This window comes from Bos taurus, chromosome 9, assembly GCF_002263795.3.
Source record: "Bos taurus isolate L1 Dominette 01449 registration number 42190680 breed Hereford chromosome 9, ARS-UCD2.0, whole genome shotgun sequence".
Lineage (NCBI taxonomy): Eukaryota > Metazoa > Chordata > Mammalia > Artiodactyla > Bovidae > Bos > Bos taurus.
In genome coordinates, this window is record NC_037336.1 from 67,524,205 (window position 1) to 67,551,790 (window position 27,586).

A 27,586-nucleotide genomic window follows, 5' to 3' on the forward strand; every position below is an offset into this window, starting at 1 on the left:
GTTGTTGCTGTCATTGAGCTGATTACAGCCAAATGATCTGAGCCTTTATTATTACTATTCCTTTGTTATTTCTTAACCTACATCCTTTCATCTTCCCAGAAGCCTCTCCCATACTAAATTTCTTAAAATGGACTTAGTATTTTTGAGTAGTGTAAAGCAAAATTGACTGGAAAATACTGAGATTTCCCATATGCTCCCCTGCCCCAAGATACAAATAGCCTCCCACATGATCAACTTCCCCCCACAGAGTGATACATTTGTTACAACAGATAAATCTACACTGACAAATCATTATCACTCAAAATCATAGTTTTAGGGTTCACTCTTGGTGTTGTACAATCTATAGATATTGACAAATGTTTAATGACATGTCTCCACCTTTATAGTGTCATTTAGAGTACTTTTATGGCTCTAAAAGTCCCCCATGCTCTGCCTTTTCACCTCTCCGTCCTCCTTAACCCCTGGCAACCACTGCTCTTTTTACTGTCTCTGTATATCATATAGTTAGAATTATACAGTATGTAACCTTTCCAGATTGATTTCTTTCATTTAGTAGTATACATTGAAGTTTCATTCATGTCTTTTGGTGTCTTGATAGCTCATTTCTTTTTAGTGGTGAGTAGTGTTCCATTTTCTGGATGTACCAAGTTTATTTATCCATTCACCTACTGAAGGACACCTTGGTTGCTTCTAAGCTTTGGCAATATTTGAGTAAAGCTGCTATTAGCATCCAAATATATGTTTTCAATTTATTTGTGTAAAAACCAAAGAATGCAATTGCTGTATCATATGGTAAGAGTATGTTTAGTTTTGCAAGAAATCACCAAACTGTCTTCCAGAGTGGCTATACCATTTTGCATTTCCCAGCAGCAATGAGTAAGAGTTCCTATTGCTCTGCATCCTCACCAGCATTTGGTGGTGTCAGTGTTTTGAATTTTGGCCATTCTAATAGGTGTATGCTGGGAAAGTCTGAGGGCAGGAGAGAAGGGATTGTCAAAGGATGGTGGGATACCATCACCAACGCAATGGACATGAGTTAGAGCGTATTCCCAGAAACAGTGAAAGACAGGGAAGCCTGGCGAGCCACAGTCTGCCCAAGAGTCAGACACTACTTCGCAACTAAACAACAACAACAGCAGGTGTATAGTAGTATCTCAGCTTATATTAATTTACAATTCCCTAAGGACAGACGATGTTGAGCACTTTTACATGCTTACTTGCCATCTGTATAGCTTCTTTGGTGTGATGTCTATTCAGGTCTTGCTGTAGGTTGAATGCATGTATCCTCTCCACAATTCCTATGTTGAAATCCTAAACCTCCCCCGCCTCAAAGTAATGATATTAGGAAGTGAGGCTGTTGGAAGGAAATAGGTCACTAAGGCAGAGCCTTCATGAAGGGAATTCAGTTCAGTTCAGTCACTCAGTCGTGTCCAACTCTTTGCGACCCCATGAATCCCAGCTCACCAGGCCTCCCTGTCCATCACCAACTCCCGGAGTTCACACAGACCCATGTGCATCAAGTCAGTGATGCCATCCAGCCATCTCATCCTCTGTTGTCCCCTTCTCCTCCTGCCCCCAATCCCTCCCAGCATCAGAGTCTTTTCCAATGACTCAACTCTTCACATAAGGTGGCCAAAGTATTGGAGTTTCGGCCTCAGCATCAGTCCTTCCAATGAACACCCAGGACTGATCTCCTTTAGAATGGACTGGTTGGATCTCCTTGCAGTCCAAGGGACTCTCAAGAGTCTCCAGCACCACAGTTCAAAAGCATCAATTCTTTGGTGCTCAACTTTCTTCACAGTCCAACTCTCACATCCATACATGACCACTGGAAAAACCATAGCCTTGACTAGACGGACCTTTGTTGGCAAAGTAATACCTCTGCTTTTTAATATGCTATCTAGGTTGGTCATAACTGTCCTTCCAAGGAGTAAGCATCTTTTAATTTCCTGGCTGCAATCACCATATGCAGTGATTTTGGAGCCCAAAACAATAAAGTCTGACACTGTTTCCACTGTTTCTCCATCTATTTCCCATGAAGTGATGGGACCAGATGCCATGATCTTCGTTTTCTGAATGTTGAGCTTTAAGCCAGCTTTTTCACTCTCCTCTTTCACCTTCATCAAGAGGCTTTTTAGTTCCTCTTCACTTTCTGCCATAAGAGTAGTGTCATCTGCATATCTGAGGTGATTGATATTTCTCCTGGCAATCTTGATTCCAGCTTGTGCTTCTTCCAGCCCAACGTTTCTCATGATGTACTCTGCATAGAAGTTAAATAAGCAGGGTGACAATATACAGTCTTGACGTACTCCTTTTCCTATTTGGAAACAGTCTGTTGTTCCATGTCCAGTTCTAACTGTTGCCTCCTGACCTGCATATAGGTTTCTCAAGAGGCAGGTCAGGTGGTCTGGTATTCCCATCTCTTTCAGAATTTTCCACAGTTCACTGTGATCCACACAGTCAAAGGGTTTGGCATAGTCGATAATGCAGAAATAGATGTTTTTCTGGAACTCTCTTGTTTTTTTGATGATCCAGCGGATGTTGGCAATTTGATCTCTGGTTCCTCTGCCTTTTCTAAAACCAGCTTGAACATCTGGAAGTTCATGGTTCACGTATTACTGAAGCCTGGCTTGGAGAATTTTGTGTGTTACTTTAGTAGCATGTGAGATGAGTGCAACTGTGCAGTAGTTTGAGCATTCTTTGGCATTGCCTTTCTTTGGGATTGGAATGAAAACTGACCTTTTCCAGTCCTCTGGCCACTGCTGAGTTTTCCAAATTTGCTGGCATATTGAATGCAGCACTTTCACAGCATCATCTTTCAGGATTTGAAATAGCTCAACTGGAATTCCATCACCTCCACTAACTTTGTTTATAGTGATGCTTTCTAAGACCCACTTGACTTCACATGTCTGGCTCTAGGTTAGTGATCACACCATCGTGATTATCAGGGTGGTGAAGATCTTTTTCGTATAGTTCTTCTATGTATTCTTGCCACCTCTTCTTAATATCTTCTGTTAGGTCCATATCATTTCTGTCCTTTATCGAGCCCATCTTTGCATGAAATGTTCCCTTGGTATCTCTAATTTTCTTGAAGAGATCTCTAGTCTTTCCCATCTGTTGTTTTCCTCTATTTCTTTGCATTGATTGCTGAGAAAGGCTTTCTATCTCTCCTTGCTATTCTTTGGAACTCTGCATTCAAATGGGAATATATTTCCTTTTCTCCTTTGCTTTTCACTTTTCTTCTTTTCACAGCCTTTTGTAAGGCCTTCTCAGACAGCCATTTTGCTTTTTTGCATTTCTTTTCCATGGGGATGGTCTTGATCCCTGTCTTCTATACAATGTCATGAACCTCCATCCATAGTTCTTCAGGCACTCTATCAGATCTAGTCCCTTAAATATATTTCTCACTTCCACTGTGTTATCATAAGGGATTTGATTTAGGTCATACCTGAATGGTCTAGTGGTTTCCCCTACTTTCTTCAATTTAAGTCTGAATTTGGCAATAAGGAGTTCATGATCTGAGCCACAGTCAGCTCCTGGTCTTGTTTTTGCTGACTGTATAGAGCTCCTCCATCTCTGGCTGCAATTAGTCCCATATAAAAGGGGCCCCAATAAGATCCTTTGCCCTTTCCTGACCTTGTAAGCACAAAGTGAAAAGACACTACCTATGAGATGTTATTTTGTATTTCTTGATCTCTAGGACTGTGAGAAAAAAAACTTCTGTCATTTACAAGCCACCTAATGTGAGGTATTTTGTTATAGCAGCAGACTCTACCATCTGGGCTTCCCTGGTGGTTCAGTTGGTAAACAGTCTGCTTGCAATGTGGGAAACCCAGGTTCAATCCCTGGGTTGGGAAAATCCCCTAGAGAAGGGAATAGATAACCCTCCAGTATTCCTGCCTGGAGAATTCCATGGACAGGGAAGCCTGGTGGGCTACAATCCATGGAGTCGCAAAGAGTTGGACACGACTAAGCGACTAACACTTCACTTAAATGACTAAGACATGATTTTCTAAATTTTTAATCAAGGTTTGTCATCATTAAGTGTTCCTTGTGTATTTTGGACAACAGTCTTTTATAAGATAACAGTCTGGGACTTGCCTCATCATTCTCTGGACAATATTCATCACAGTGAAAAGTTTTTAATTTTAATGAACCCCAGGTTATCAGTTATTTCTTTGACTGATTGTTTTGGTAATATCTAAAATGTCATCACCATACCTAAAGTTATCTAAATTTTATACTATGTTATCTGGGAGTTTTATAATTTGCATTTTATATTTAGATCTATTATCCAATTTGAGTTAATTCTAATACTATTTTAAAACAAAATTTTTATTTTAAAACAGTTTTAGATTTACAGAAAAGTTATTGCAAAGATAGTACAGAGATTTCCCATATACTCCATACCCAGTTTCCTCTACTGTTAATATCTTAGTATGATGCATCTTTCACAACCAATGAACTAATATTGATTGATTATTATTATTAACTAAAGAGTCTACTTTATTCAGATTTCTTCACTTTTAATGTCTTTGTATATTTCAGGATCCTATTCAGGACACTACATTACATTTAATCATCATGTCGTCTTAGACTGTGTCCTCTAGACTGTGACAGCTTCTTAGACTTTTCTGGTTTGTTGATAATTTTGACAGTTTTGACAAGTTCATGTATTTTGTATGATGTCCCTCCACTGGGGTGTTTGCCTTACGCTTTTCTCATGATTAGAATAGAGATATGGGTCTGTGTGGGAAAGACCACAGAGATAATGTATCATTTTATCATGTCATATTAAGAACCTATGTAATCAGTATGTCTTATTACTATTGGTGTTTATCTTGATCACCTGGCTGAGGTCATGTTTGCCAGATTTCTCCACTGGAAAGTATTCTTTTTCCCCATTTCCACACTTCAATACCATTTTTATCCACCCATTCTTCACATTTTGTAACTTGAAAAGCCTACAAATAAGACTTCTGTAAGTAAATATCTCCGTGATGAAGTGAGGATGGGGAAGAAATAAAAAGGAAATCCTCACTTATGAATTAACCTTGTCCCCACCAGAAAATCATGGAGACCTTCAATATTCAAGTCAAAATGATCAATTCTTTCCTTTCCTGTGGTCAAGCTGCACGATAATTAAAAGTTGTATTGATACCCGTGGAATCATAACTAGAAGACTAAATGATGTAAATGTCCAATGTGTATGCCTGTGTTGTGCTTAACTGCTTAGTTGTGTCCAACTCTTTGTGACCCTATGGACACTGTAGCCCACCAGGCTCCTCTATCCATGGGGATTCTCCAGGCAAAAATACTGGAGGGGGTTGCCATGCCCTCCTGCAGGGGATCTTCCCAACAGCTGAATCTACCAATACCTTTATCTCACAGCCATGAATGATTCAGCAGTTGAGATCAGAATATGAGAAGTACAGGGGCCATGACTTCCTAGTATCTATGGCTGGGTTAGAGGAGACAGTGCCTTAAACTAGAACTGCATCTTGGAATTACCTGATGCCAGTCTCACTCCCAAATGTGATGTAATCAGTCCGATGCACAATATAAAGGGGCTCAGCAGTAAAAGGCTCCACCTGCAATGCAGGAGATGCAGGTTCGATTCCTGGGTTGGGAAGATCCCCTGGAGAAGGAAAGGGCAACCCACTCCAGTATTCTTGCCTGGGAAATCCCATAGACAGAGGAGCCTGGTGGGTTACTGTCCATGTGATTTCAAAGAGTCAGATATGACTTACTGACTAAACAACAATAGTATGAACACCGGGACTTTCATGAGCTTCCAGATGATTCTGATGCCAGTCAAGATAGAAAACTATTGTCAGCCTAGAGTCATGTGGTGCTTACAGCTCCCTGTCCTATGGAAAGTGCTTTCACTGGTATAGTCAATCTTTTTGACAGTCCTTCTCTCTGCTTTGTTATCTGACCAGTCGCTTTATGATTAATACACTTTAATTGTTAAAATATCTGGCGAGTCTGGTCCTCCTGCATAGCTGGTATAAGCTGCCCTCTCTCCCTCAGGTGCTTATATATTTTGTGCTTATCTTTTTCATAATGCAATTAAGTTCTCTAATGGCAGGTGGGGGGTTTAGTCATTAAGTCATGTCCGACTCTTGCGACCTCCCATGGACTGTAGCCTGCCCAGTTCCTCTGTCCATGGGATTCTTCAGGCAAGAATACTGGAGTTGGTTGCCATTTCCTTCTCCAGGGGATCTTCCTGACCCAGGAATTGAACCCAGGTCTTCTGCCATTCAGGCAGATTCTTTACCCACTGAGCTACGAGGGAAGCCATTGCTAAAGAAAATAATGTTCCTTCCCAAAATTAATATGTTAAGCACTTATTGTATATAATGTACAAATATTATATAAGCAAATATTGTATAGTTATATATCTTTTAAATGTATTTTAATTTATTATCATTTTATTTCCCACTTGGAATGTAAGTTGCTTGAATATGGGAATCATGTGTAACATATTCATAACGTCAGACACTATGATCAGTATGGAATATTGAGATGCTTTTTGATGATAACTGTATGTACCTCTATTGCTACTGTCCTGACCTCCATCTTTCATTTCACAGCCAAGTTTTTTGAAAGACTTGGAGACAGCTCTGCTTTATCTCCTCACTTCCTGTAGTCTAGAGTTCCACTCCCAGCTTGCTCCCAAAACTGTTTTGACAAGGTAATCAATGGCAAGCTGGTCACTAAATCCAGCGGAAGCTTTATTTTACTTGAACTTCCTACTGCAATTGCCACTTTTGACCCTATATTCCTTCTTAACACACTCTCCTCTCTCTGCCTTTATCTTATTCTCAGACATTTCATTCTACCACAGAGCTTTTCTGCACGGGTTTTCTTTTGTTGTTTAATCTTTAAGTCATGTCCAACTCTGAGACCCCATGGACTGTAGCCTGCCAGGCTCCTCTGTCCATGCGATTTCCCAGGCAAGAATATTTGGAGTGGGTTGCCATTTCCTTCTCCAGAGGATCTATCCAACCCAGGAATCGAACCTGCTTCTCCTGCTTTGGCAGGCAGGTTCTTTACCTCTAAGCCACCAGGGAAGCTATGTTTTCTTTAACCTTGAACTAAACCTCAGCTCATCCAAGTCTACAGTGAGCCTTCTGTGATATTCCAGGTGTGATGGGATTCCTCTTATAACTGTGTTATACCACTGTGCTTTTTCTTCAGTTCGTGATTATAAATTTATTTCCATGATCATTAAACAAATAACTCTGTACCCCGCCAGCTCCAAAAAGTTTAAGTTGCCAATGTTTTTTCATTTCTACTATTATATTTAAGAGAGAGAGAGAGAGAGATAACGTATAACAAATCATACTTATTTGGAACTTTCAAAACTGACACCTGAAATATTTAAGGAGAAATTTCACATAGAACTGACTTATTTTTCCCCAGGGTCAGTTGACCGTCTCTGTCCTTGGGCACTGTCTCTCCTAGTAGCTTGTCCTGGCACTTCACTGACCCTTGGATATACAGAACCAGTAGTATCTGAAGATGACCCTTGAGAATATCATGTAAATGATTAGATCTGAAATTTAATTTCAGCAGGAAACTGTGTAAGCCTGGAAATGCAAAGGAGGACGGCAACTAAGCAATGTTGTCTGTTCAGTAGTTAGATTTGCTCCATTAGATTCTAGTTTTAACATAAAGAAGGCAGAAAATGAAAGACACTAGTAATATCCAACCAAGAAAATTATGTGCAGGTTTCAAGAGGCACAGTGAGAACTGCTTGAGCTAAAGCAAGAAGTAACAGCTACATTGTTCAGAAGTAAATGAATGTGTGTCTAATGGTAATGCGTGCTGCCTGGATATAAATACTCTAAAAAAAAAACACACACGAAACAACCATAAAGAAAATAGAAGAAAAAGGAAAAAATACCTACTTGAGTGAACTTAAATGTAAAAAGATAATCAAAGGAAAGAGAAATACTTGCAAAGTAGTGTATAAGGCATCATTTACAAAGGAACACTGGAAAAATTGTAGAACAGAGGTAAGAGAATGTAAAAATAAGAAAGTCTAATGTAGAGAATGAAAGGAAGATTGTACATATTAGGGTAAATGAGAAGACATTTGTCAGATACTCGGGAACAAGATAATAGTGAGTAAGGAGGAAGCTGACTAAGGGATGGGAATGATAATTTAATAAAATGCAAGAAGAGCCAAACGGAATCGGGCAGATAGCTCCTATCATGTGGTAGTTAGCATTCATCTGTTACATTATCAATGGCCTGTCCTGGAGGAAACTGATTTTTGTGAATTCCACTTTTACAGTCTAGCACCACTACCCATAGATGGTAATATATTTGTCATTGGCTCCCTTTATGGAGTCTCTCCTGGGTGGGTTTTGACAAGGTGACTCTTCAACTTAATTACTGGGTAATGAAACATGATTTTTAAAAGTGTATCTACATGGTGTTCTGATATGGATTTTTCAAATATGTTAATTTACTAAAGCCTAAAGCCTCCCAGGTGGCACTAGTAGTAAAGAACACGCCAGCCAATGCAGGAGACGTAAGAGACACAGGTTCGATTCCTGGGTCGGGAAGATCCCCTGGAGTAGGAAATTGCAACCCACTCCAGTACTCTTGTCTAGAGAATCCCCTGGACAGAGGAGCCTGGTGGGCTACAGTCCGTGGGGTTGCAGAGTCAGACACAGACACACACCGACACAGTCACACACAGCTGAGTGACTAAACACACAAAACTTATGCACTTAAAGTATTGCAAAAGCTGGAGCCATGTCCCTCCTCCCACCCAGAATACTTAACTGCTTCATGTGTCTTCTCTGTCCTCCTGGATGTTAGCCAAACAGAAGTCAGTGTTTGATACTGACAGAATACACGGCTATGAGACAGAAAATGTATGTCTCATCCCCAGTTCCCTGCGTATGTGTGAGTTCAGATAAGTCACTTAACCTCTTCATAACCTTCGTCCTCACCAGTGTGAAAATAGGGATCATGCCTTCTAGTGGGAGGCTTCCCAGGTGGCACTAGTGGTAAAGAACCTGCCTGCCAATGCAGGAGACATAAGAGATGTGGGTTCGATACCTGGGTCAGGAAGATCCCCTGAAGGAGGGCATGGCAGCCCACTCCAGTATTCTTGCCTGGAGAATCCCATGGACAGAGGAGCCTTTTGGGCTATAGTCCATAGCGTAGCACAAAGTTAGATACGGCTAAAGCAACCTAGCACGTACGCCCTCTATGGATCTCTAAAGGCAGGAAGAGTAAACGACATGCAAAAGAGTACTGTCAGCCCTTCTGAACATGCGTATCAACGTGGGTACAGCTGAAGCAGGCTGTGGAACCCACCTCTTAGATGCCATAAGTCAGTGCCTTTTGGTGCCAGGAATCTCAAATCCCCTCCTCTCCTGAAATACAGCCAAGAGGGAAGCCTGTCTTCTTCCTACTGTGCTGGCCATAAAGATTTCTGCCCATCTCCAAGCTTTACCTTCACAAGCATGGTATTTGGTGTGCAGTCACCTAATTGCAGTAGTTTTGAATTACCAGGAGGCCAGTGACTAGAATGCAGTGTCGTTGTGACCACAGGCTCTCAAGCTTGGCTCTCCTCCTAAGTACTCAGCAGTAGCTCTTCAGCAGCAGCATCCTATGAGGTGCTGAAAAATGTCCAGAAAAAAGCACCCACCCCTCCATATTCATTAGCAAGCATGACACCAGGCATATGGCCAGTTTGAATGGTATCAGGAAGGCATATGGAAAGATTTTTTTTTTCCTCCAGCAGGCTTTAGAACTTCAAAGGGATCGTTTGTTTGATTATCATTACATCAGTCAATCACCCAACATCTTTGACCCCTTACAATTTGCCAGGCACTGTGCCTGGCTCTCAGAGAAATAAAAGTTAATAAGACATAGCCCTCGTCTCCAAGGATTGAAATTCAACAGATATAACAAAATACCTAACAAAATAATTACCCACAGCAGTCATGAATAGTGGTAATGATGGCTGTTTTTGAAAATCTAAGAAAAGAGAGTATAGGTCAAAATCATCAAGGATGTCTTCACAGGGAAGATGAGGTTGGAACAGAATGATCTTGGGGTCTGGATTTATTTTGAGATGGGAATTAGGGAGCAATTGTATGAACAAAGCTTTTTCTGGGAATGTTCCTAGAAAAGTGGGCAATAAGAATGCCAATAAGATTGGTAAGATTAGTTAGGAAATCATTGCTTAGTCATATATTTGACAGCATTCATTTATACTTTCTATCGGTGAGGCATCATACTAGAAGCTGGATATCAAGCAATGAACAGACAGACCAAGTTTTTGTCCCCGTAGAGCTTACCCTTTAGAGAGGAAGCCAATGCGTAGAGATGTCAATGCATAAGCAGTAATTCTAAAACGCACGGTGCTATGAAGGCAATATTCTTCTACAGGAAGTGGAGGAACCTACCCCAGGTGCCCTGGGGATGAGCACACCAAGAAGAGATACTTATTACACTGAAAGCTGATGGATGACAAGGATCCAGCCACTAAAAGTGTTGAGCAGAAGTTCATTCCAAGTAAAGACAGTAGAATACAAGAAGGCCAGAGGAAAGCAAGAGTATGGCATATTACACATAAGAGGAAGCCAGTGAAGCTGGTTGCATGGTCTTAGTGATAACATTTTTTACTTACTTCTGATCATGGGTTATGTACAATTCTTGACATTTTATTTTATTTTATTTTAATTTTTTATTCCTTTATTTCTCATGTGTTCCCCATCCTGAACCCTCCTCCCTCCTCCCTCCCCATACCATCCCTCTGGGTCGTCCCAGTGCACCAGCCCCAAGCATCCAGCATTGAACCTGGACTGGCATCTCGTTTCAGACATGACATTTCACATGTTTCAATGCCATTCTCCCAAATCTTCCCACCCTCTCCCTCTCCCACAGAGTCCATAAGCCTGTTCTATACATCAGTGTCTCTTTTGCTGTCTCGTATACAGGGTTATAGTTACCATCTTTCTAAATTCCATATATATGCGTTAGTATACTGTATTGGTGTTTTTCCTTCTGGCTTACTTCACTCTGTATAATAGGCTCCAGTTTTATCCACCTCATTAGAACTGATTCAAATTGGTAATTAGTTTGTCAGTGTTGATTCTTACATATTTTTATAAATTAATTTGATAAGAAGTCAAGGCAATGAATACTGTCTTGATCATCCAGAATTTTAAAAAGTGTTATCAGTATACATTTATTTTCAAAAAATTAGATGCTTTGCACATAGAAGAGTTGGAAAACTCTATGGTATCAATATTTACGAGAATTATTACCTTTGGGTAATATAAATAAGATATTGATGAAGCAAAAAATAAGTTTTAGTTCAAATTATAATGTACACTTTCTGTGTAATAAGAGATACAAGTGCTAGTGATATATTAATTCTTACGATATTGAAAAATGATCATAATGTAGATCAAATCTGTTATTATAATAGTGTTCTGTGATATGTGAAAATAGTAGTGATATTACAGAATACAGTAAAATCCAGACTAGGCAAAGATCTAAAGCAGTTTAGACGGCCAACATCTTAAGCAGCTGACCTTAGGAATACAAAAGCAACTTTTTTTTTCAAAAGCAACATTTTAAAAATTGTGTGAGTGTACATTTGTGTGGTGTGTATGTGTAAAGAGTTTCTTGACTCAACCTCAGATCTAAAAGTTAAAATAATGTCAATATTAATGTTTTGGAAGAATTAATCCAGAGCATTCTAATATATTAACACCCTCCAAATCATTTTGTATATATACTAAAACTATTAATATGAAGAGGAATTTTTAAAACTTTCATTGGATTCTTACCCTTTCATTCTTTTATTTGTGATGATAATACTTGGAGGTTAAGAAATTAGATGACAAGAGTTGAACTTTATAGTCTACCTTTTATTTAAAATGTTGAAAACTTTCATGAATTAAACCTCTTACTGCCCTGGGAAACCATAAAATGCACTCTAATTCCTGCAGCGCCTCCTGCCACGTTCTATGCTGGCCAGACATTTAGTTCTATTTTAAGTCCTATTTAAAATCTATTTATGTATAAAACAATTTAGATTCTCTGGGCATGTCTAAAATGCAAGCACTCTGGTACAAGATTGTGGAGTATTAATACCCTGCCAACTTGGGTCTTATTCAAATTATATTGAATCAGTTTGTGATTCTTTGATTTATTATCTATAGTTAGATTATCCCTATTTTTTTAAAATAGGAAGTCACACTTATTAGCATATGCATACACATAGAAAAATGAAGTGTAAAACTATGACAAGGTGCTCTAAATCTTGTAGCATCTGAAACTTTTAATGTTATACTTGCCATTTTTATTTTACTCCATATGGTTTATCTTAACCATGAACACATTAAATGGATTCCATTGTGTTAAATGGTATTTTCAGTGTGGATAAGGGTGGAACTGTATGAGGACATTCTTTGGGAGGTGGGGCTGTTGTAGGGTTCTGTTTTATTTTGTTGACAGTAATATATGGTCCTGTGATTACCAGAATCTTTTTTTGGTGATGTCATGTGGGAAAGTTAGCATTTATTCTTCTTTAACATTTTACTAGATCTTTAGAGTGTTCTAAAACAAGCATTCACTACTTAGTAGTTAAGCATTCCCTCTCTTTGTTTGTTTAATTAATATATTGATCGGAACCAAATCTATAGGATCAAGCTTATTGAGACAGACTATCTGTGCCTCTTTCAAGAGATCGTTGCTCCGTTCCACACTTTTCAGTAAATAAAATATGGACAAAACTGAAACATGTGGAGACTGAAGCATCCATTAAAGACTTTGGCAATAGCACCTTAAAGATATTTCAGAAATAATTCCGCTTTATTACTTCTTCTGGGCCATTGCATATAACGAGGGTTTTAAAAAGACCAAATACAGCTCTCTGATTTCCATTTAATGGAAGAAGTAATAAAGTTTAATTGTATACTTGAGCACAGGGCATCATTTCCAGTACATCTGATCAATAATTCATCGATTGCCTTTGGCTCAAAGTAATATTTGAAAGAAACTGCAGCCAGTGGGAGCTTATCTAGCTGTAGCCTCATCATCTCTATTAATTATGCTTTTCCCGGATTTGATCATTAGGCTACCAAGGTGACAGCAGATGGCGAGCAAACTGGGCAGGATGCTGAGAGGACTAACGTGAGAGCAGACTCCGTGGGAGCATTCATTAAGGCCTTGGCCCAGGACGCAGAAGGTATCGGAACAGTCGTGACTGAATCACTGTTTCTCCCAACAGGAAAATAGAAAAGGAAGGACCAAGGAAGACTGGAATTTCTCTAATAAGAGCTGGCCTTTCTAAATTTGAGGGTTGCGTTTCTAAAAAGTATTTTAATCAAGATATCCTAGGGCATTATCAGTTGAGAATCTATGGCTTTCAGTGTTCGATTTGTAACAACAGTCAGTGAATTAGGAATTATGAGTGCATACCAGCAATACATTGAATGCTTTCCTTTGGGAATGCTCTGATTCTTGAGGAATATTGTGATCAAATATGATTAAATCAGTTAATGGGCAACTTCTCCTCTGCTATGGTGTTGTTTTTGTATTCAAAACTATTTAAAAGATTCTTGATTTTTAAAAAAAAATTAATCATTCTGCTCAGTACCTTACAGCAGTACTTTAATTTCTCAAAATGACTTTTAAATACTTGGTTCTGGTTTTTAATGAACATCTGTTGCTTGGGATTTGGATGTACTACCTTACCAGAAGCTGTACTGCATTTAGTCCACAATTCTCTAGGAGTTAGCTGTTGGCATCCACCAATCTGATTTGAGAATCAAAGTGGAAGCCATTTTGGGGCAAAAACTCAAATTAAGCAACTCAAAGAAAAGAGATAGTACAAAAAAAAATCCCTCAAAAACAAAACAACAGTAGTTCTTAAATATCTATTAATATATCATAAACATCCATACATGTTGAGGAAAATAGGAAAAAATGTGTTTTTTTCCTTTGAGAAATAACACAATTTAATTCCTCCACAATGTTATACATTTTAGACATTTTGCTTTCTAATATAGCCAAATAAATCAGGACATGAGAACTTTGAAGGCTTTCAAGATCCTGACAAGTCATTCTTAGGAATCACAGGCTAAGAAGAGGCAGGAACTTCCAATGATCCCCCACAGCAAGAAACTCCAGAGTTTTAATCTGAGGTGCCATCTCAGGGCAAACATGTCAGGATCTGGAACAGAAATTACTCCTACCAAAACGAGTTAACTCGTTAACGTGGTTTCTCCTCAACTAGAGGAAGTTGTTGTGATTTCCTGGATTTCATTTTCCATTAACATTTTTATTTGCATGTGTTCCCACCCCCCACCCCCCACCAAAAAAAAAAAAAAGAAGAAAAAAATCCCATTGCAGACAGAGAGGGTTCGCTCTATCTGAATACCTGAAGATGTTAGTACTCTAGGAGCTTTCCTTTTGCTTCCATTTTATCTCAAACATTAAGCAGCCTATTCTGGGATCTCATCTTCATTGTTTCAATCGAACACTGCTATGTAAGAATAAATCCTAATAATACATGTTTTCCATAGACTCCAGTATCAGCACTGCCTACCTCTCTAGGCTGCGCCCTCTATCTCCCAGTTTGTGCATACCACAGATACACCAGCAGGGGGCAGAGTGGAGACAGTATTTAACCCCGGCTTGGCTCACCATCCAGTCTATCAAAGAAAAGGGTTATGTGTCATGGAAGATGTCTTCCACTCCCTAAATTTGTCTATCAGTTAGGGGATTTTATTGTGTCTGTCCAAATGGGATACCTTTTCCTAGTTCCTGTAACATGCCATGTGGATGGCTGTGATCCTGTACCTGAAGACAATGTGACCATTACTCTCTTCTTCCAGCAGGTCCTAATAAAGATGATAACAAAAATGATAATCACAGCTCTTTATAAAACAGAATCCAGCTGTTAAAATTTCGTGAAAATTCAAATTTGTGTATGTCAGAGTTAAGCTAAATCATTTATGCTATATATTTATATATATATTTATGTATATTTATAAATATATATATTTATATTTATTTATATAAAACAAATATATATAATATTTTTATATTTATAAAAATATTATATATATATATATATATATATATATATAAAACAAGCTTGGACATTTAGGGGATTTAAAAAGAAGAAAACTCACTAAAAGCTTTAAGTGTGTTATATACAACATACCTATACCTTTTTTCCCTCTAGAAACCATAACAACAGTGGATAATCATCAGTATTTTCAGTTTTTATTAGTGGTAATAAATTGCTGTGGGAAAAGTGAATACTTCAGCATGACATTCGTTTATTTCAGTTTTCTTTTTAGATAGATGAAATACTTTACTCATCCTATATTCCATTATAAGTCTATATAGAAATCAACTTCTATTAATCTAAGGCATTCTTATCTCTTATAAAGTCTACTTTGTGCTCACTTCTGACTCAATCAATAAAATGAATAAACTACATTTTATTCCACACACTATTAGAATTAATGAGTGAGGGTATATAAAACCAGTAGCATATGTTCTGATATGTAATAGGACTTAAGAAATGCTGGACAGCTTTCTTTCCTGTTCCTCAGGTCACAATAGTATTAGCCATTCATGATAAACTTACCCGTTACAGGTTATTTTTCTCAGGTTCAGCATGAAAAATAGCTTTGTTTCTCCTGAGGAACTAATTTATTTGGCTTGTATGTTACAGGTACTGTATACCTCTTAAGTACCTCTTTTGATCCTGATGATTTGGCCACGAAGATGCTTAACACTAGCTTTAGGATCCACTGGACATTACAGCATGCCTTTCTGTCTAGTCACTCTTTGCCTGAAATACATTAACATTTTTATCTTTGCCCCATCTCCTTTTATCTTTATCTTGTTTTAAAGATATTTTAACCTACATTCCGTTTGTAATAAGGTAGAAAAGATAATGAAATTGAAAGATGTGCTTATATTGCAAGTATTTTTAATACCGTTGAAAATACACTGAAGTGATAGTGAATATCTTGGAATAATAGACACTACATAACACATTTATCTTAAATGTAAAAGTCCTCGTAAAAGTTCCAAATTCCATATATAGGAGTAATGGAGCAAGTAGACATCTATAAAAATAATACTTGCTTTCTTAATATAGCATCATTTTGCTAAAGCAGTATTTGTGTACCCTAATGATTTCTTCTGGTTGCTTGCACATTGCTTTAATTTAAAAGAAATTATATAATCCATATTTTCCTTTTCTCCATCATTCTTTTTGCACCACATTCTTCTCTGTAGAAATTTAACTTTGAGATTAGACTTCAAGAGAAATAGTGTAATTGTATCTCACATTCTGTGCTTCCTGATAACACCTAGGACCAGGACCTAAATTCAATCAAATTTCCAAAAACATCTTTAAGCAAAACTCATTTATATGTTCATTGAATAATGAAAAAAACATACAGCCTTATCAGGTTTAGAAAGGGGGAATTTTCCATTTCACTTAAGGAAATAATGTGAATGCAAAGAATGTCAGTGGTTACTTACATGCTACAAGTGATTAAAATCAATTGTACATATAGGTGTGCACTCAGACCATACGATGGGGCTGTATTATTGGTAGAATGATGTCTACTACCATCTTTCTTGAAATCTAAAAATGGGAACGTTCTTACATTTAATCACCCAACATTCTGGCATGACTCCCACATAGTCTGTTGGACCAAGGTGCATTCTAATCAATAGTCCATGGTCACCATGATTCCTTAAAAATTACATGTCCAGGGTGATGTCTTACTAATCACAGTGGTAGAATCTTGAGAAGGTTCTTTGTCATACATCAAGGGATGACTATGAAGCAGACAGCCAGAAAGAGGCACCCTCATTAACTTCTAGGAATAGCTCCTGAGCAATGATTTCTACCGCAGGGCTAAGACTGGCCATATTTGTTCTTTAAAACACCTGATTCAGATTGTTCGATAGATTTTAAACTATGACTATCAGAAATAACAGGCTAATTGCAGCAACGTTTTAATCAAAGACATTTATCATTAAAAAAGAATTAGAAAGATGCATTTTGGAAAGGGTAGAAGTAGAGACTGAAACTCAGTTTCTGCCACTAACCTAAGATACTCAAACTCTAGGTGCATCAAAAATTCCTGGAGCGCTTGTGAAAACACAAATTGTTGGACCGCACCCTAGAATTTTTGACCCAATAGATCAGTGATGGGACCTGAGAATCTGCATTTCCGATGATCCCAGGTGATGGATCTGACGTTGTTCATTTGAGGACCACATCTCAGAACCACAGTGCTAACCCGGCACTCCTGCCGCTGGTCTCCTGGCCTAACTATGTGTACTTGTTTCAGAAGGTCTGTTCATACCATCTTTGACAAACTCTGACCAGTGTTAATCAGAAAAGTTTCTCCAAGAATAGAAAAGAGATTTGAAAATTCTGTAGATCTTAAAGAGGTCTTAGGATACAGTCTTGAATGATAGAACATGGTCTCTTGGTCAGCCCATAGCCTTTATTCTGGGGATTGTCTTTGGGACTATTATAGGCATAAGGGCTCAGCAGACCAAAGAGTTAAAAAAAAAAAAAAAAAACTGTCTTCAATTTGCTAAATTAATGCTCCATAGAACACACTTAGAACACACTTCAGGAAAAGTTGGTCTAAAACTAAGGTAGTACTGTGTACATGTTTCAATGCACCAATTTTTCAAACTTTTATTTGACAGAAAATTCTTTTTTCAAATGAAATCTTGCCCAGAACATCAACCTATAAAATAGATTCTTGGCAGAATAGACATCATTTGTAGAATACCTGAAGTGCCTGGAGAATCCTAAGATTCCAAAGAGCACCGTTTAAAACCCCATTTAGTGCATAATAAACACAGATTCACAGGATGGCTGTTATTGCTGAAAGGTATCTTTGAGCCCTAACGTATAATACCGTCCCTAGGCTGGGGCCCCTTTCCTCTTTCCTTTGCACGAATCGACACAGAACTGTGTGGAAGTGCAAGGGCAGTTTCATTTTCAGAGATATCATCACAGATAGTGTTTCTCTACTCCAGGTTTTAAAATTGCAACTGGTTGTGCCTTATCAGCAATGCAGACTTTGTATTTCCAGCTTCCAAGTATTAATGCTACATGTCACATTTTTTACTGTCTTACCTGAAGAGAGTTTGAGCCACTTAAAAAGTAGAAACACTGTGTTTTAATTACTGTGTCCCCCTAAAAGCAACATAATATGGAGAAATATGCCACGTTTCCTTGTTTCTTATGGATTGGTGTAGCAACTGCCTCTCTTTCTCAGCAGGAACACTCTTGACAAACAGCGTTTCTCTTGGAGATGGTTGAGAAGAGCAGATGCTGGCTGCCACTTTTACATGCAGCATTTTGTTTGCTAATTTGCAAAATTTGTTTTACCCCCTGCAGCTGTAAATGAAAAAGCTGTAAAACTAAATGAAACTCTAGGAACTAAAGACAAGGCCTTTGAGAGAAATTTGCAAGAGCTTCAGAATGAGATTGATCAGATGATGACAGAACTGAGGAGGAAAAATCTAGACACACAAAAGGAAGTTGCTGAAGATGAGTTGGTGTGAGTAGAAGCTCTATTATTTTTTCATTTGATAAACTGAACTTTCTAAATTGTTGGTTTGAGTTTTCTAAATTTTCCATCACACGTATCAGTAGGAGATACTTTTTTTTATGCTCTCTATTTTTCATCTACTTAGTTATAATTTATCTTGCTCTGAAGTGGATCAAAGGCATGTTTATTCCTATATATAAATAATCAAGTAAATTATCTTTTTTCTTTTGGTGCTGTCCCTTCTGCAGTTGGGCTTTCCAGGTGGCACTAGTGGTAAAGAACCCACCTGCCAATGCAGGATACATAAGAAATGTGGGTTTGATCCCTATGTCGAAAAGGTCCATGGAGAAGGGAATGGCAACACACTCCAGTGTTTTACCTGGAGATCCCAGGTAGCCTGGTGGGCTACAGTAGCCCGTGCTGCTGCTGCTGCTGCTAAGTCCCTTCAGTCGTGTCCGACTCTGTGCGACCCCATAGACGGCAGCCCACCAGGCTCCCCCGTCCCTGGGATTCTCCAGGCAAGAACACTGGAGTGGGTTGCCATTTCCTCCTCCAATGCATGAAAGTGAAAAGTGAAAGTGAAGTCGCTCAGTCGTGTCCGACCCTCAGTGACCCCATGGACTGCAGCCTTCCAGGCTCCTCCGTCCATGAGATTTTCTAGGCAAGAGTACTGGAGTGGGGTGCCATTGCCTTCTCCCACAGTAGCCCATAGGGTCACAGAATTAGATACTAAGGCAATGGCATCCCACTCCAGTACTCTTGCCTAGAAAATCCCATGGATGGAGGAGCCTGGTAGGCTGCAGTCCATGGGGTCGCTGAGGGTCGGACACAACTGAGCAACTTCACTTTCATTTTTCACTTTTATGCATTGGAGGAGGAAATGGCAACCCACTCCAGTGTTCTTGCCTGGAGAATCCCAGGGACGGCGGGGCCTGTTGGGCTGCCGTCTATGGGGTCGCACAGAGTCAGACACGACTGAAGGGACTTAGCAGCAGCAGTGACTTAGGATGCACACTTCTTCAATTAGGCTAGTGGGCTTGCTTTATTAATTTCCTGTATTAGGGGCTTTAAAACTGTTGATTTTGTTTTAATGAAAATATTTTTGGATAAATAAAGTTATGAATTTAGCAAGTCATCCTGTACATTTTGTCATCTTGGGAAATATTGAATAGAAGTGTCAAATAATACGTACTAATACTATGAAATAAAGGTTGAGGATTTGAGGTTATGAATAATGATAGTGATTTTACTAATGCCAATGAATGCCAATGGTTGTATACTCAATAAAAAGTACATTTTTACATGTACAGTTAACTACAAAGTGATGGTGTTATTAATAATCAAATAAAATCTACTAAACTAGCAACATTAGCAACACCTGAAAACTTGTTAGAAAAACAAATTATTCAACCCCATCCTAGACCTACTCAATTAGAAACTTTTGGGATGGGGCCCAGCAATCCGTTTGACAAGTGCTTCAGGGGATTATCATGCCTGCTAGTTTGAGAACTACTGTTTTTCAAGTATTTAGCCTTTCTTAAAGGGCTCAAACAGTATCACTTTAGAAAAACCATTAAGTTGAAACCAGGAAACTCCTAGAACTCAGTTCAAAGGAAAAGAAAAGTAGATCAAAATTATACTAGCATGTCAACAGTATGGCATTATATTGTTTCTAACCAAATATATCAATATTCACATCTTGTATTCAAAGAAACAGAAAAAATATCTCATGGTTAATCATATTTTATTTTTGGTATATAATATACATGATAAAACTGATTTCATCAGCCAGATTTTGAGAATAGCATGAGTTCCTTTCCAAATGATAATGTTATGTTATTAATAAAAGTACAGTGTGTGATTTTTTGTGCTTTAATTTTAAATGTTCTTGCCACTTTTCAGCTATCAGTTTTCAACTTGATTTAGCACACAGTCTGCTTTAAATATTGTCATGTTTTTCCATACTTCTAATGTTAGTATCTCTTTGTAACACTGAGGCAGTGACAGGGGCTTATTGTCTCTTGTTGGGGTGGGGTGTTTACAGAGCTGCAGAAGGCCTTCTGAAGAAAGTGAAGAAGTTGTTTGGAGAGTCCCGGGGGAAAAACGAGGAAATGGAGAAGGATCTCCGGGAGAAACTGGCAGACTATGAAAGCAAGGTTGATGATGCTTGGGACCTACTGAGAGAAGCCACAGATAAAATCAGAGAAGCTAATCTCTTATCTGCAGAAAACCAGAAAAATATGACGGCTTTGGAGGTGAGTCCTAGAGTTCTTTCATCTGAATCTGGGAGCGTGGTGTAGGGGTCTGACCATGGCCAGGTAAGTCAAGTGGATGTAAGTTGATACGTGTTTATGAGATCAAGTTTGACAACTCTGAAAGAAGACTTGTAAGAAGCAGGACAGAGAATGATCCTTCCTTTGTTTTTTAAATTAATCATCACTGCCCATATAATCAAGTAAAATTTAGATAACTTACACTATTTAAAAATTTTAAGAACAGTGTGATACAGTGGAATGAGATCTTTGTTGGAAGTCAGGGGTCCTTGGTCTTAATGATAACTGTGCCACTAACTAGAATACAAGCCTGAGCAAGTCAAAGTCCCAAAGCACCAGTCTCTCAACTGGACAGTGCGTGCATTATACTAGAGTATGTCTAGGGTTTCTTCAAATACCACTACCTTGATTTTACAATCTACCCAACATAACCCATGAGCCATGGTTTAGACATGGGCTGCCATAAGTCACAAAAGTGTCAAGAATTTTCTAATGGAAAGTGTAGTGAAAGTAAAAGTGTTAGTCACTCAGTTGTGTCTGACTCTTTGCAACCCCCATGGACTGTAGCCCACCAGGCTCCTCTGTCCAAGGAATTCTCCAGGCAAGAATACTGGAGTGGGTAGCCATTCCTTTCTCCAGGGGATCTTCCTGACCCACAGATCAAACCCAGGTCTCCTTCATTGCATTATCTTCTGATAGCCACAAGGAAATGTGAGCATAAAAGAGACAGCTAAGAGACCAGAACTTGGGAACATTTAGTTTCTCTTCTTCTTTGCAACAGGGTCTATGAAAATGATACTTTATAATCAGTTCAAGTCTGAGTTCTTTTCTGTCCTTTTCCTCAGCCAAGAGATAGTTCTCTCCTCATGTCTATGTATGGCAAGAATCATCACAATATTGTCCAATTAAAATAAATTAATTTTAAAAAAAGAAATGATAGGCAGTTTCTGCCTTTTTTAGAGCACTAATGAAGCTGGAACTAAAACAGATCCTTCCAGTCATTTCTTCCTCTCTCCCTCCCTCCCTTCTTTCCTCCCTTCCTTCTCTCTTCCCTTCCTTCCTTCGCTCATTCCTCTCTTTCTCTCTCATTTATTTCTTAATATTTAAGGAGTGACTTCAGTACTTATACTGGCACAAACCTGTGTGTGTGTGTGTGTGTGTATGAAGTCACTTCAGTTGTATCCTACTCTGTGTGATCCTATGGACTGTAGCCCGCCAGGCTCCTCTGTCCATGGGATTCTCCAGGTAAGAATACTGGGGTGGGTTCCCATTTCCTATTCCAGGGGATCTTCCTGACCCAGGGGTCAAACCCACATCTCATGTCTCCTGCATTGGCAGGAGGGTTCTTTACCACTAGCACCATCTGGGAAGCACAGACCTGTACTTGGCATTTAAAAAAATAACTTCCTCGACAGAAACAAACTTACCATTGTTCTTTTCAAATATTTGACCCCAATAGATCTGAAGACAGTGGCAGACCTTTTTCTCTTCTAACATAAAATTTTATCTTCAGCTCTGAGTACTCTGTGGCATTTGTTATGCTCTCAAAACTGTTTGTGGAATGACAGTTGAATAAAGAAAAAGTCTGCATGTTTTGTCTATTCATTTTTCTCCATTTTCCTTTGGATTAAGAAGTAACAGGATGAATTAATTTTTAAAAGAATTTTTTTTTTTTCTGGGTCCCTCTCCTGGGACTTAGCCTTGTCATTTTGATGGAGGATTGAGGAGACTCACTGATGTATCTAATCTTAACCAATTTGGAGTCTACTGACATGCTGGCAGTATTAAAGAAAAAGCACCGTCTTGTTAAGCAGGCTGCTGGACCGCCTTTCTATCACAGGCTCCTGCATGATTCATCTTCCTCAGTGACACACCAGTGATGTAACTTACCCGGAGGTACACCGCTCCATTTTATGGCATCAGTTTAAGAAATTAAAATTACCTATGTGGAAAGTATAATAAGCATTTGGGAAGTATTTCAAGAAGAGTTATAGTGGCACAGTAAATGGTGCTTTTAGCTATTCCTTCATTTTAGTGATGTTTAAAACCAAGAGCCATCATTCTTGGGTACCTCTGGAGATGCCTGGAGCTTATGTAGTCAGTATTTAAGTGTAAGTGGTCCTTTTTGTATTTTCATTTTATATTCCATGCTTAACGAAAGGCTTGTTTAAAACTTACTAGAGTAAATAGATAAAGTGACTACATTAACATGAGTAAGACACAGCTTATTTAAAGCTGCTTGCCAAGGCTGATTAAGGTTGATTGCCAAGGTTGATACTAGACTGGCCAATAAAGAATCACCTGGATATTTTACTAAAGAGAGGGGTGCCCTGAGCATCCACCCAGAAACCGAGTTACCTGGTCTGAGGTGTGGTCCAGAATCCATATTCTAGAACATTCCCTGTGTTAATGCAATTTGCGATAGGTTTAAGAAGAGTTGATAGGTTGTATCCATTAGATTGAGTAATTAGTTGTAATTTAAATAAATGACTTTACTGAGACTGTGCCCACAAAAAGGTGATGCAATTAAGACCCAAGGCATTTTTTTATAAGAAAATAAGCATTTAATTTTTACTGTGTAAAAACATTTATCAAGCCCCTACTAAGTTCAAGGAAGGTACTAAACAAAAACTGAGTGTATCAAACACTGATACGCTCATGGTGTGATGCTTGGAACAGCAGCATTAGCATCACCTAGGCGCTTGTTAATAATATAGGTTCTCAGGTCCCCCCAAATCTATCAACTCAGAAACTTGGAGTTGGAGCCCAGCACCTGTGTTTTTCAAATCCCACCAATGATACAGATGAGGCTTCCCTGGTGGCTCAGAGGTTAAAGCGTCTGCCTGCAATGCGGGAGACCTGGGTTCGATCCCTGGGTCAGGAAGATTCCCCTGGAGAAGGAAATGGCACCCCACTCCAGTATTCTTGCCTGGAGATACCGTGGACAGAGGAGCCTGGTGGGCTAAACAGTCCACCGGGTTCACAAAGAGTCGGACACGACTGAGCGACTTCACTTTCACTTTCTAATGATACAGATGCAGCCTTAAGCTTGAAAGTCACTGATGTTTATATCATGAATAAAACACCATCTCTGATGACTTCCAGTGACTTGTACTTAGTGCGAGATCCACTCAATTTAACTAATCTGTGCCCTACAGAAGTTCTGTTGGAGGTTTGTGAAGGAAGGGCATCAAAATCACACTGGATTTAGGAAGGGCTTGGAGCCTGATAGGCTACAGTCCATGGGGTCCCAAAGAGTTGGACCCGACTGAGCAACTTCACTTTCACTTTCATGGACCAGACACATGTGCTGAGTCATGAAGCATAAGCTCTAATTGGTCAAAGTAGAAGAGGAAGAACATTCCAGAAATAGGAAAATAAATGCAAACACACAGAGGGGAAAAAGGGAAGACCCTTGGAGAAATGTCAGTGATGTGATAGGACTAGAAAGACTGCTTGTGAACTAGTGAGTGGACAGAAAGCCAACAAAGGCAGGGGGTCCAGAACTTGAGTTATAAGAGAACTGCATTCTGAGACTGAGCTAAGGAATTTGGTTTTGTCCTGTATTAGAAGCAATTGAAATATTGGAGTCATGGGTTAAAATTTTATTTTGGGGACTTTCTGAGTGGTTCATATAAACTCAAATATTGGTTTTGTATTGAAAATATTATGAAAATATTATGAAATTATTATGAAAATATTAAGGCTAGGAAAGCAGGCAGGAATAATATACAATTAGATGCCTACCATTATCAAGGTGCTGTTGGTAACCAGGGTGTTTGAGACTAAATAGAAATGATTCCTGGCCTCAGAGAACTTACAAATTCCTAAAAATTCAGGCATTCTAACCTTTCACTGGGCTTCCCTATAGCTCAGATGGTAAAGAATCTGCCTGCAGTGCCAGAGACTTGGGTTCGATCCCTGGGTCGGAAAGATATACTGGAGAAAGGAATGCAACCTACTCCAGTATTCTTGCCTGGAGAATCCCATGGACAGTGGAACCTGGGTCACAGTCCATGGGGTCTCAAAGAGTCAGACATGATGCACTGTGATTAGTACGAGCTGAGAGAATCAAACACTAAAATGAGGGCATCACAGAAGCTGATAGAAATGATGGGACTGCATGAGCAGAAACACAGAGCTCCCAAAGTATGATCTCAGGAAGTGTCAAATGGAGCAGTAACAATCATTTGTAAGCTTCATAAAAATCTGTAGCAGAAGATGGCTCTGGAAATGGCCCAGTTCATAGAAGACTTTGAAAGCAACCTTCTAGAACAGCACAGGGCTAGAAGGCCATTTCCAGCGATGGAAAAAAGGTGAAGGAGACTGTGGGCTGAGGGGCAAAAAAGATGAGCAATTCAATTCAGCAAAGTAACGTGTATTGAGCATTCTGTCCCCAAAGGTACCATTATAACCTGAAACAGGAAGGATTTTGCGAGAAGTAAAGAATGAGTTGCTAGATAAAAATAGACGGGGAGATAGCTTTTGTAGCTTCTTAATCCACCCCTCAAAAAACCCCAGCAAAAACAAAAAGTTTTGAACTTACAAAGCTCTGGAATGAATTAAGATCTAATTAGAAGTTAAAAGTAGAAATATAACAACTTTGTTGTCTAATGAGAGTCACTTAACAATATACTTGTGGTATATACTGGGAGAATTTGCTTGTGAAGTTGCTCTGCTGTGTCCAGCTCTTTGCAACCCCATAGACTGTAGACTGCCAGGGTCCTCCATCCATGGGATTCTCTAGGCAAGAATCCTGGAGTGGGTTGCCATTTCCTTCTCCAGGGGATCTTCCCAACCCAGGGATCAAACCCAGGTCTCCCACACTGCCGGCAGACTCTACCATCTGAGCCACCAGGGAAGCCTGGGAGAAAAATTCTCTCTAATCACAAACCCTGTTTTTGCTCCTCAAATGCTCAAAGCTTCCTATCTTAAGTATTTTATATCCTACATCCTTTTCTATCTATTCCCTCTCTTTATTTATTTTTATAGCACTCATTGTTAAAAATATGTTACACATTAACTTATTCATTTTTACCCTCCAGCCAAGCCATGAACAACGTGTTTTCTGGCCTGCTGTATCTCCAGGACTGAGAACAGTGTTGGGCACAAAGACAGAATAGAAATGTTCTCTCTCAGTGAATAAAGTATCATAAAGCAAACACAAATAAATGTTATATCAATACTTTGATCAATATTTAGGCGCTCCAGATAGATCCATCTTTCCTTGATGTAAAACTAGATTTCATTAGTGTCTAATCTGAAGTTAGCCACCACTGAAATTGCCTTAATCCCTAGATCATTCCTGCTTCAGTGTGATTAAAAACACATTGTGATCTTTGCAGAACAATGGGTTCCCTAAAATAACTCAAATAGAGCTTTTATAATGGATTCTTTACCAGCTGAGCTACCAGGGAAGCCCAGAAAGATTCTAATTCACTGCTTAATTGAAAACAAGATGAATGGAGCTCTTCACCTCACATATGGGTGGAAATAATCTCCCTTCTATCGATACAGCATTTTAAGTTACCTTGATTCATAAATACAAACAAACCATGCTGAAGAAAGTTTCCTGAGTGTCTGTCTGCCCGTGGTCAACTTTAAATCGGTTTCTATAAAAGCTAAGGGCTAGAATTCATAGTTGTGGAAAAGAATGTCAGAACTTGAAAAATAAGATATGACTTATAACCATCAGCACTACCTCTCTATTTGTTGTTCATGAAGGGAAATTGAAATTTCTCTGATTTAGCCGGGGTGAGGAGTAGTTGAATGAAACAGAAGTCACAAGTGCAAACAAAACTATTTATTGAGGAAACTCGTCTAGGTACTGGAGATAGAGTGATACAAAGATTGTTTAAAGAAATTTATATTATAGTAAGAAAGTCACTAAACCAATAAATAAGTATATAATATGATCATAAACTGGAGCATGGGCTAATATACATAATAAGTAATATGTTCTCAGCATATTGCTTGATGAATTCAATGTTACCCTTCGTCCACTAGGTACAAGAAAGACTAGGCCAGTAGGCTCAAGAGACTATACATTTCATCCCATACTTATGCATGCACGTTGTAATGAATTGGTATTAATCATTGTCATTAAATAACTTGTACTTTTAGCAGCTCTTAGAAGAACCAATCAAGATGATTCAAGCTATATAAAAAATAAAATATGATTATTTATGTTTCTATCATTTATGGCCACTCTATAAATATAATTCAGATAAATGAGTGCTAGGAAAAAGAAAATAAGGTAATTATAATAGTTGACAATTCTGTCGTGTTTACTGTGTGCTAGGCTGTATTCCAAGCCAATTTCTCTCAAATTTTATTGTGTATATCAGTCACCTGGGATTCTTGTTAAATACAGATTCCAAGTTGGTAGTTCCCAAAAAGGCACTAAGATTGTGCATTTCTAAGAAGCTTCCAGGTGATGCCGATTCTGCTGGTCGCTGGGCCATATTTTGAGTACTGAGGGAATATACATTTTATATGAGGCTAAATGAAGGAGGTTTCCTCCAAGGCAGGGAATTGGGGAAGGGAAAATGGTGAAGGAAAGGCTCAGAGGCAGAAATAAGATGTGTATACCGGCAGCAAATTGAAGTGATTGGTGAAGAGGTAGAGAAAGCAGGGTGTGAAATTAGCACTGTCCCAGTGCAAATAAATGTGGTTTCCACAATTGGAAAGTCCGTGCTGTCACAGCTGAAG

At 38.8% G+C, this 27,586-nt stretch overlaps 1 protein-coding gene across 1 annotated transcript in view; it reads left to right on the top strand.

Annotated features, from left to right (window-relative positions):
• LAMA2 (laminin subunit alpha 2) overlaps positions 1 to 27,586 on the top strand; it is a 699,730-nt gene that overhangs the window by 534,837 nt on the left and 137,307 nt on the right. The window contains exons 35-37 of the mRNA XM_002690220.6: positions 13,123 to 13,234; positions 18,449 to 18,611; positions 20,647 to 20,857. Coding sequence (XP_002690266.2) covers positions 13,123 to 13,234; positions 18,449 to 18,611; positions 20,647 to 20,857 — 486 coding nt within the window. The remainder of the gene's footprint in view (positions 1 to 13,122; positions 13,235 to 18,448; positions 18,612 to 20,646; positions 20,858 to 27,586) is intronic.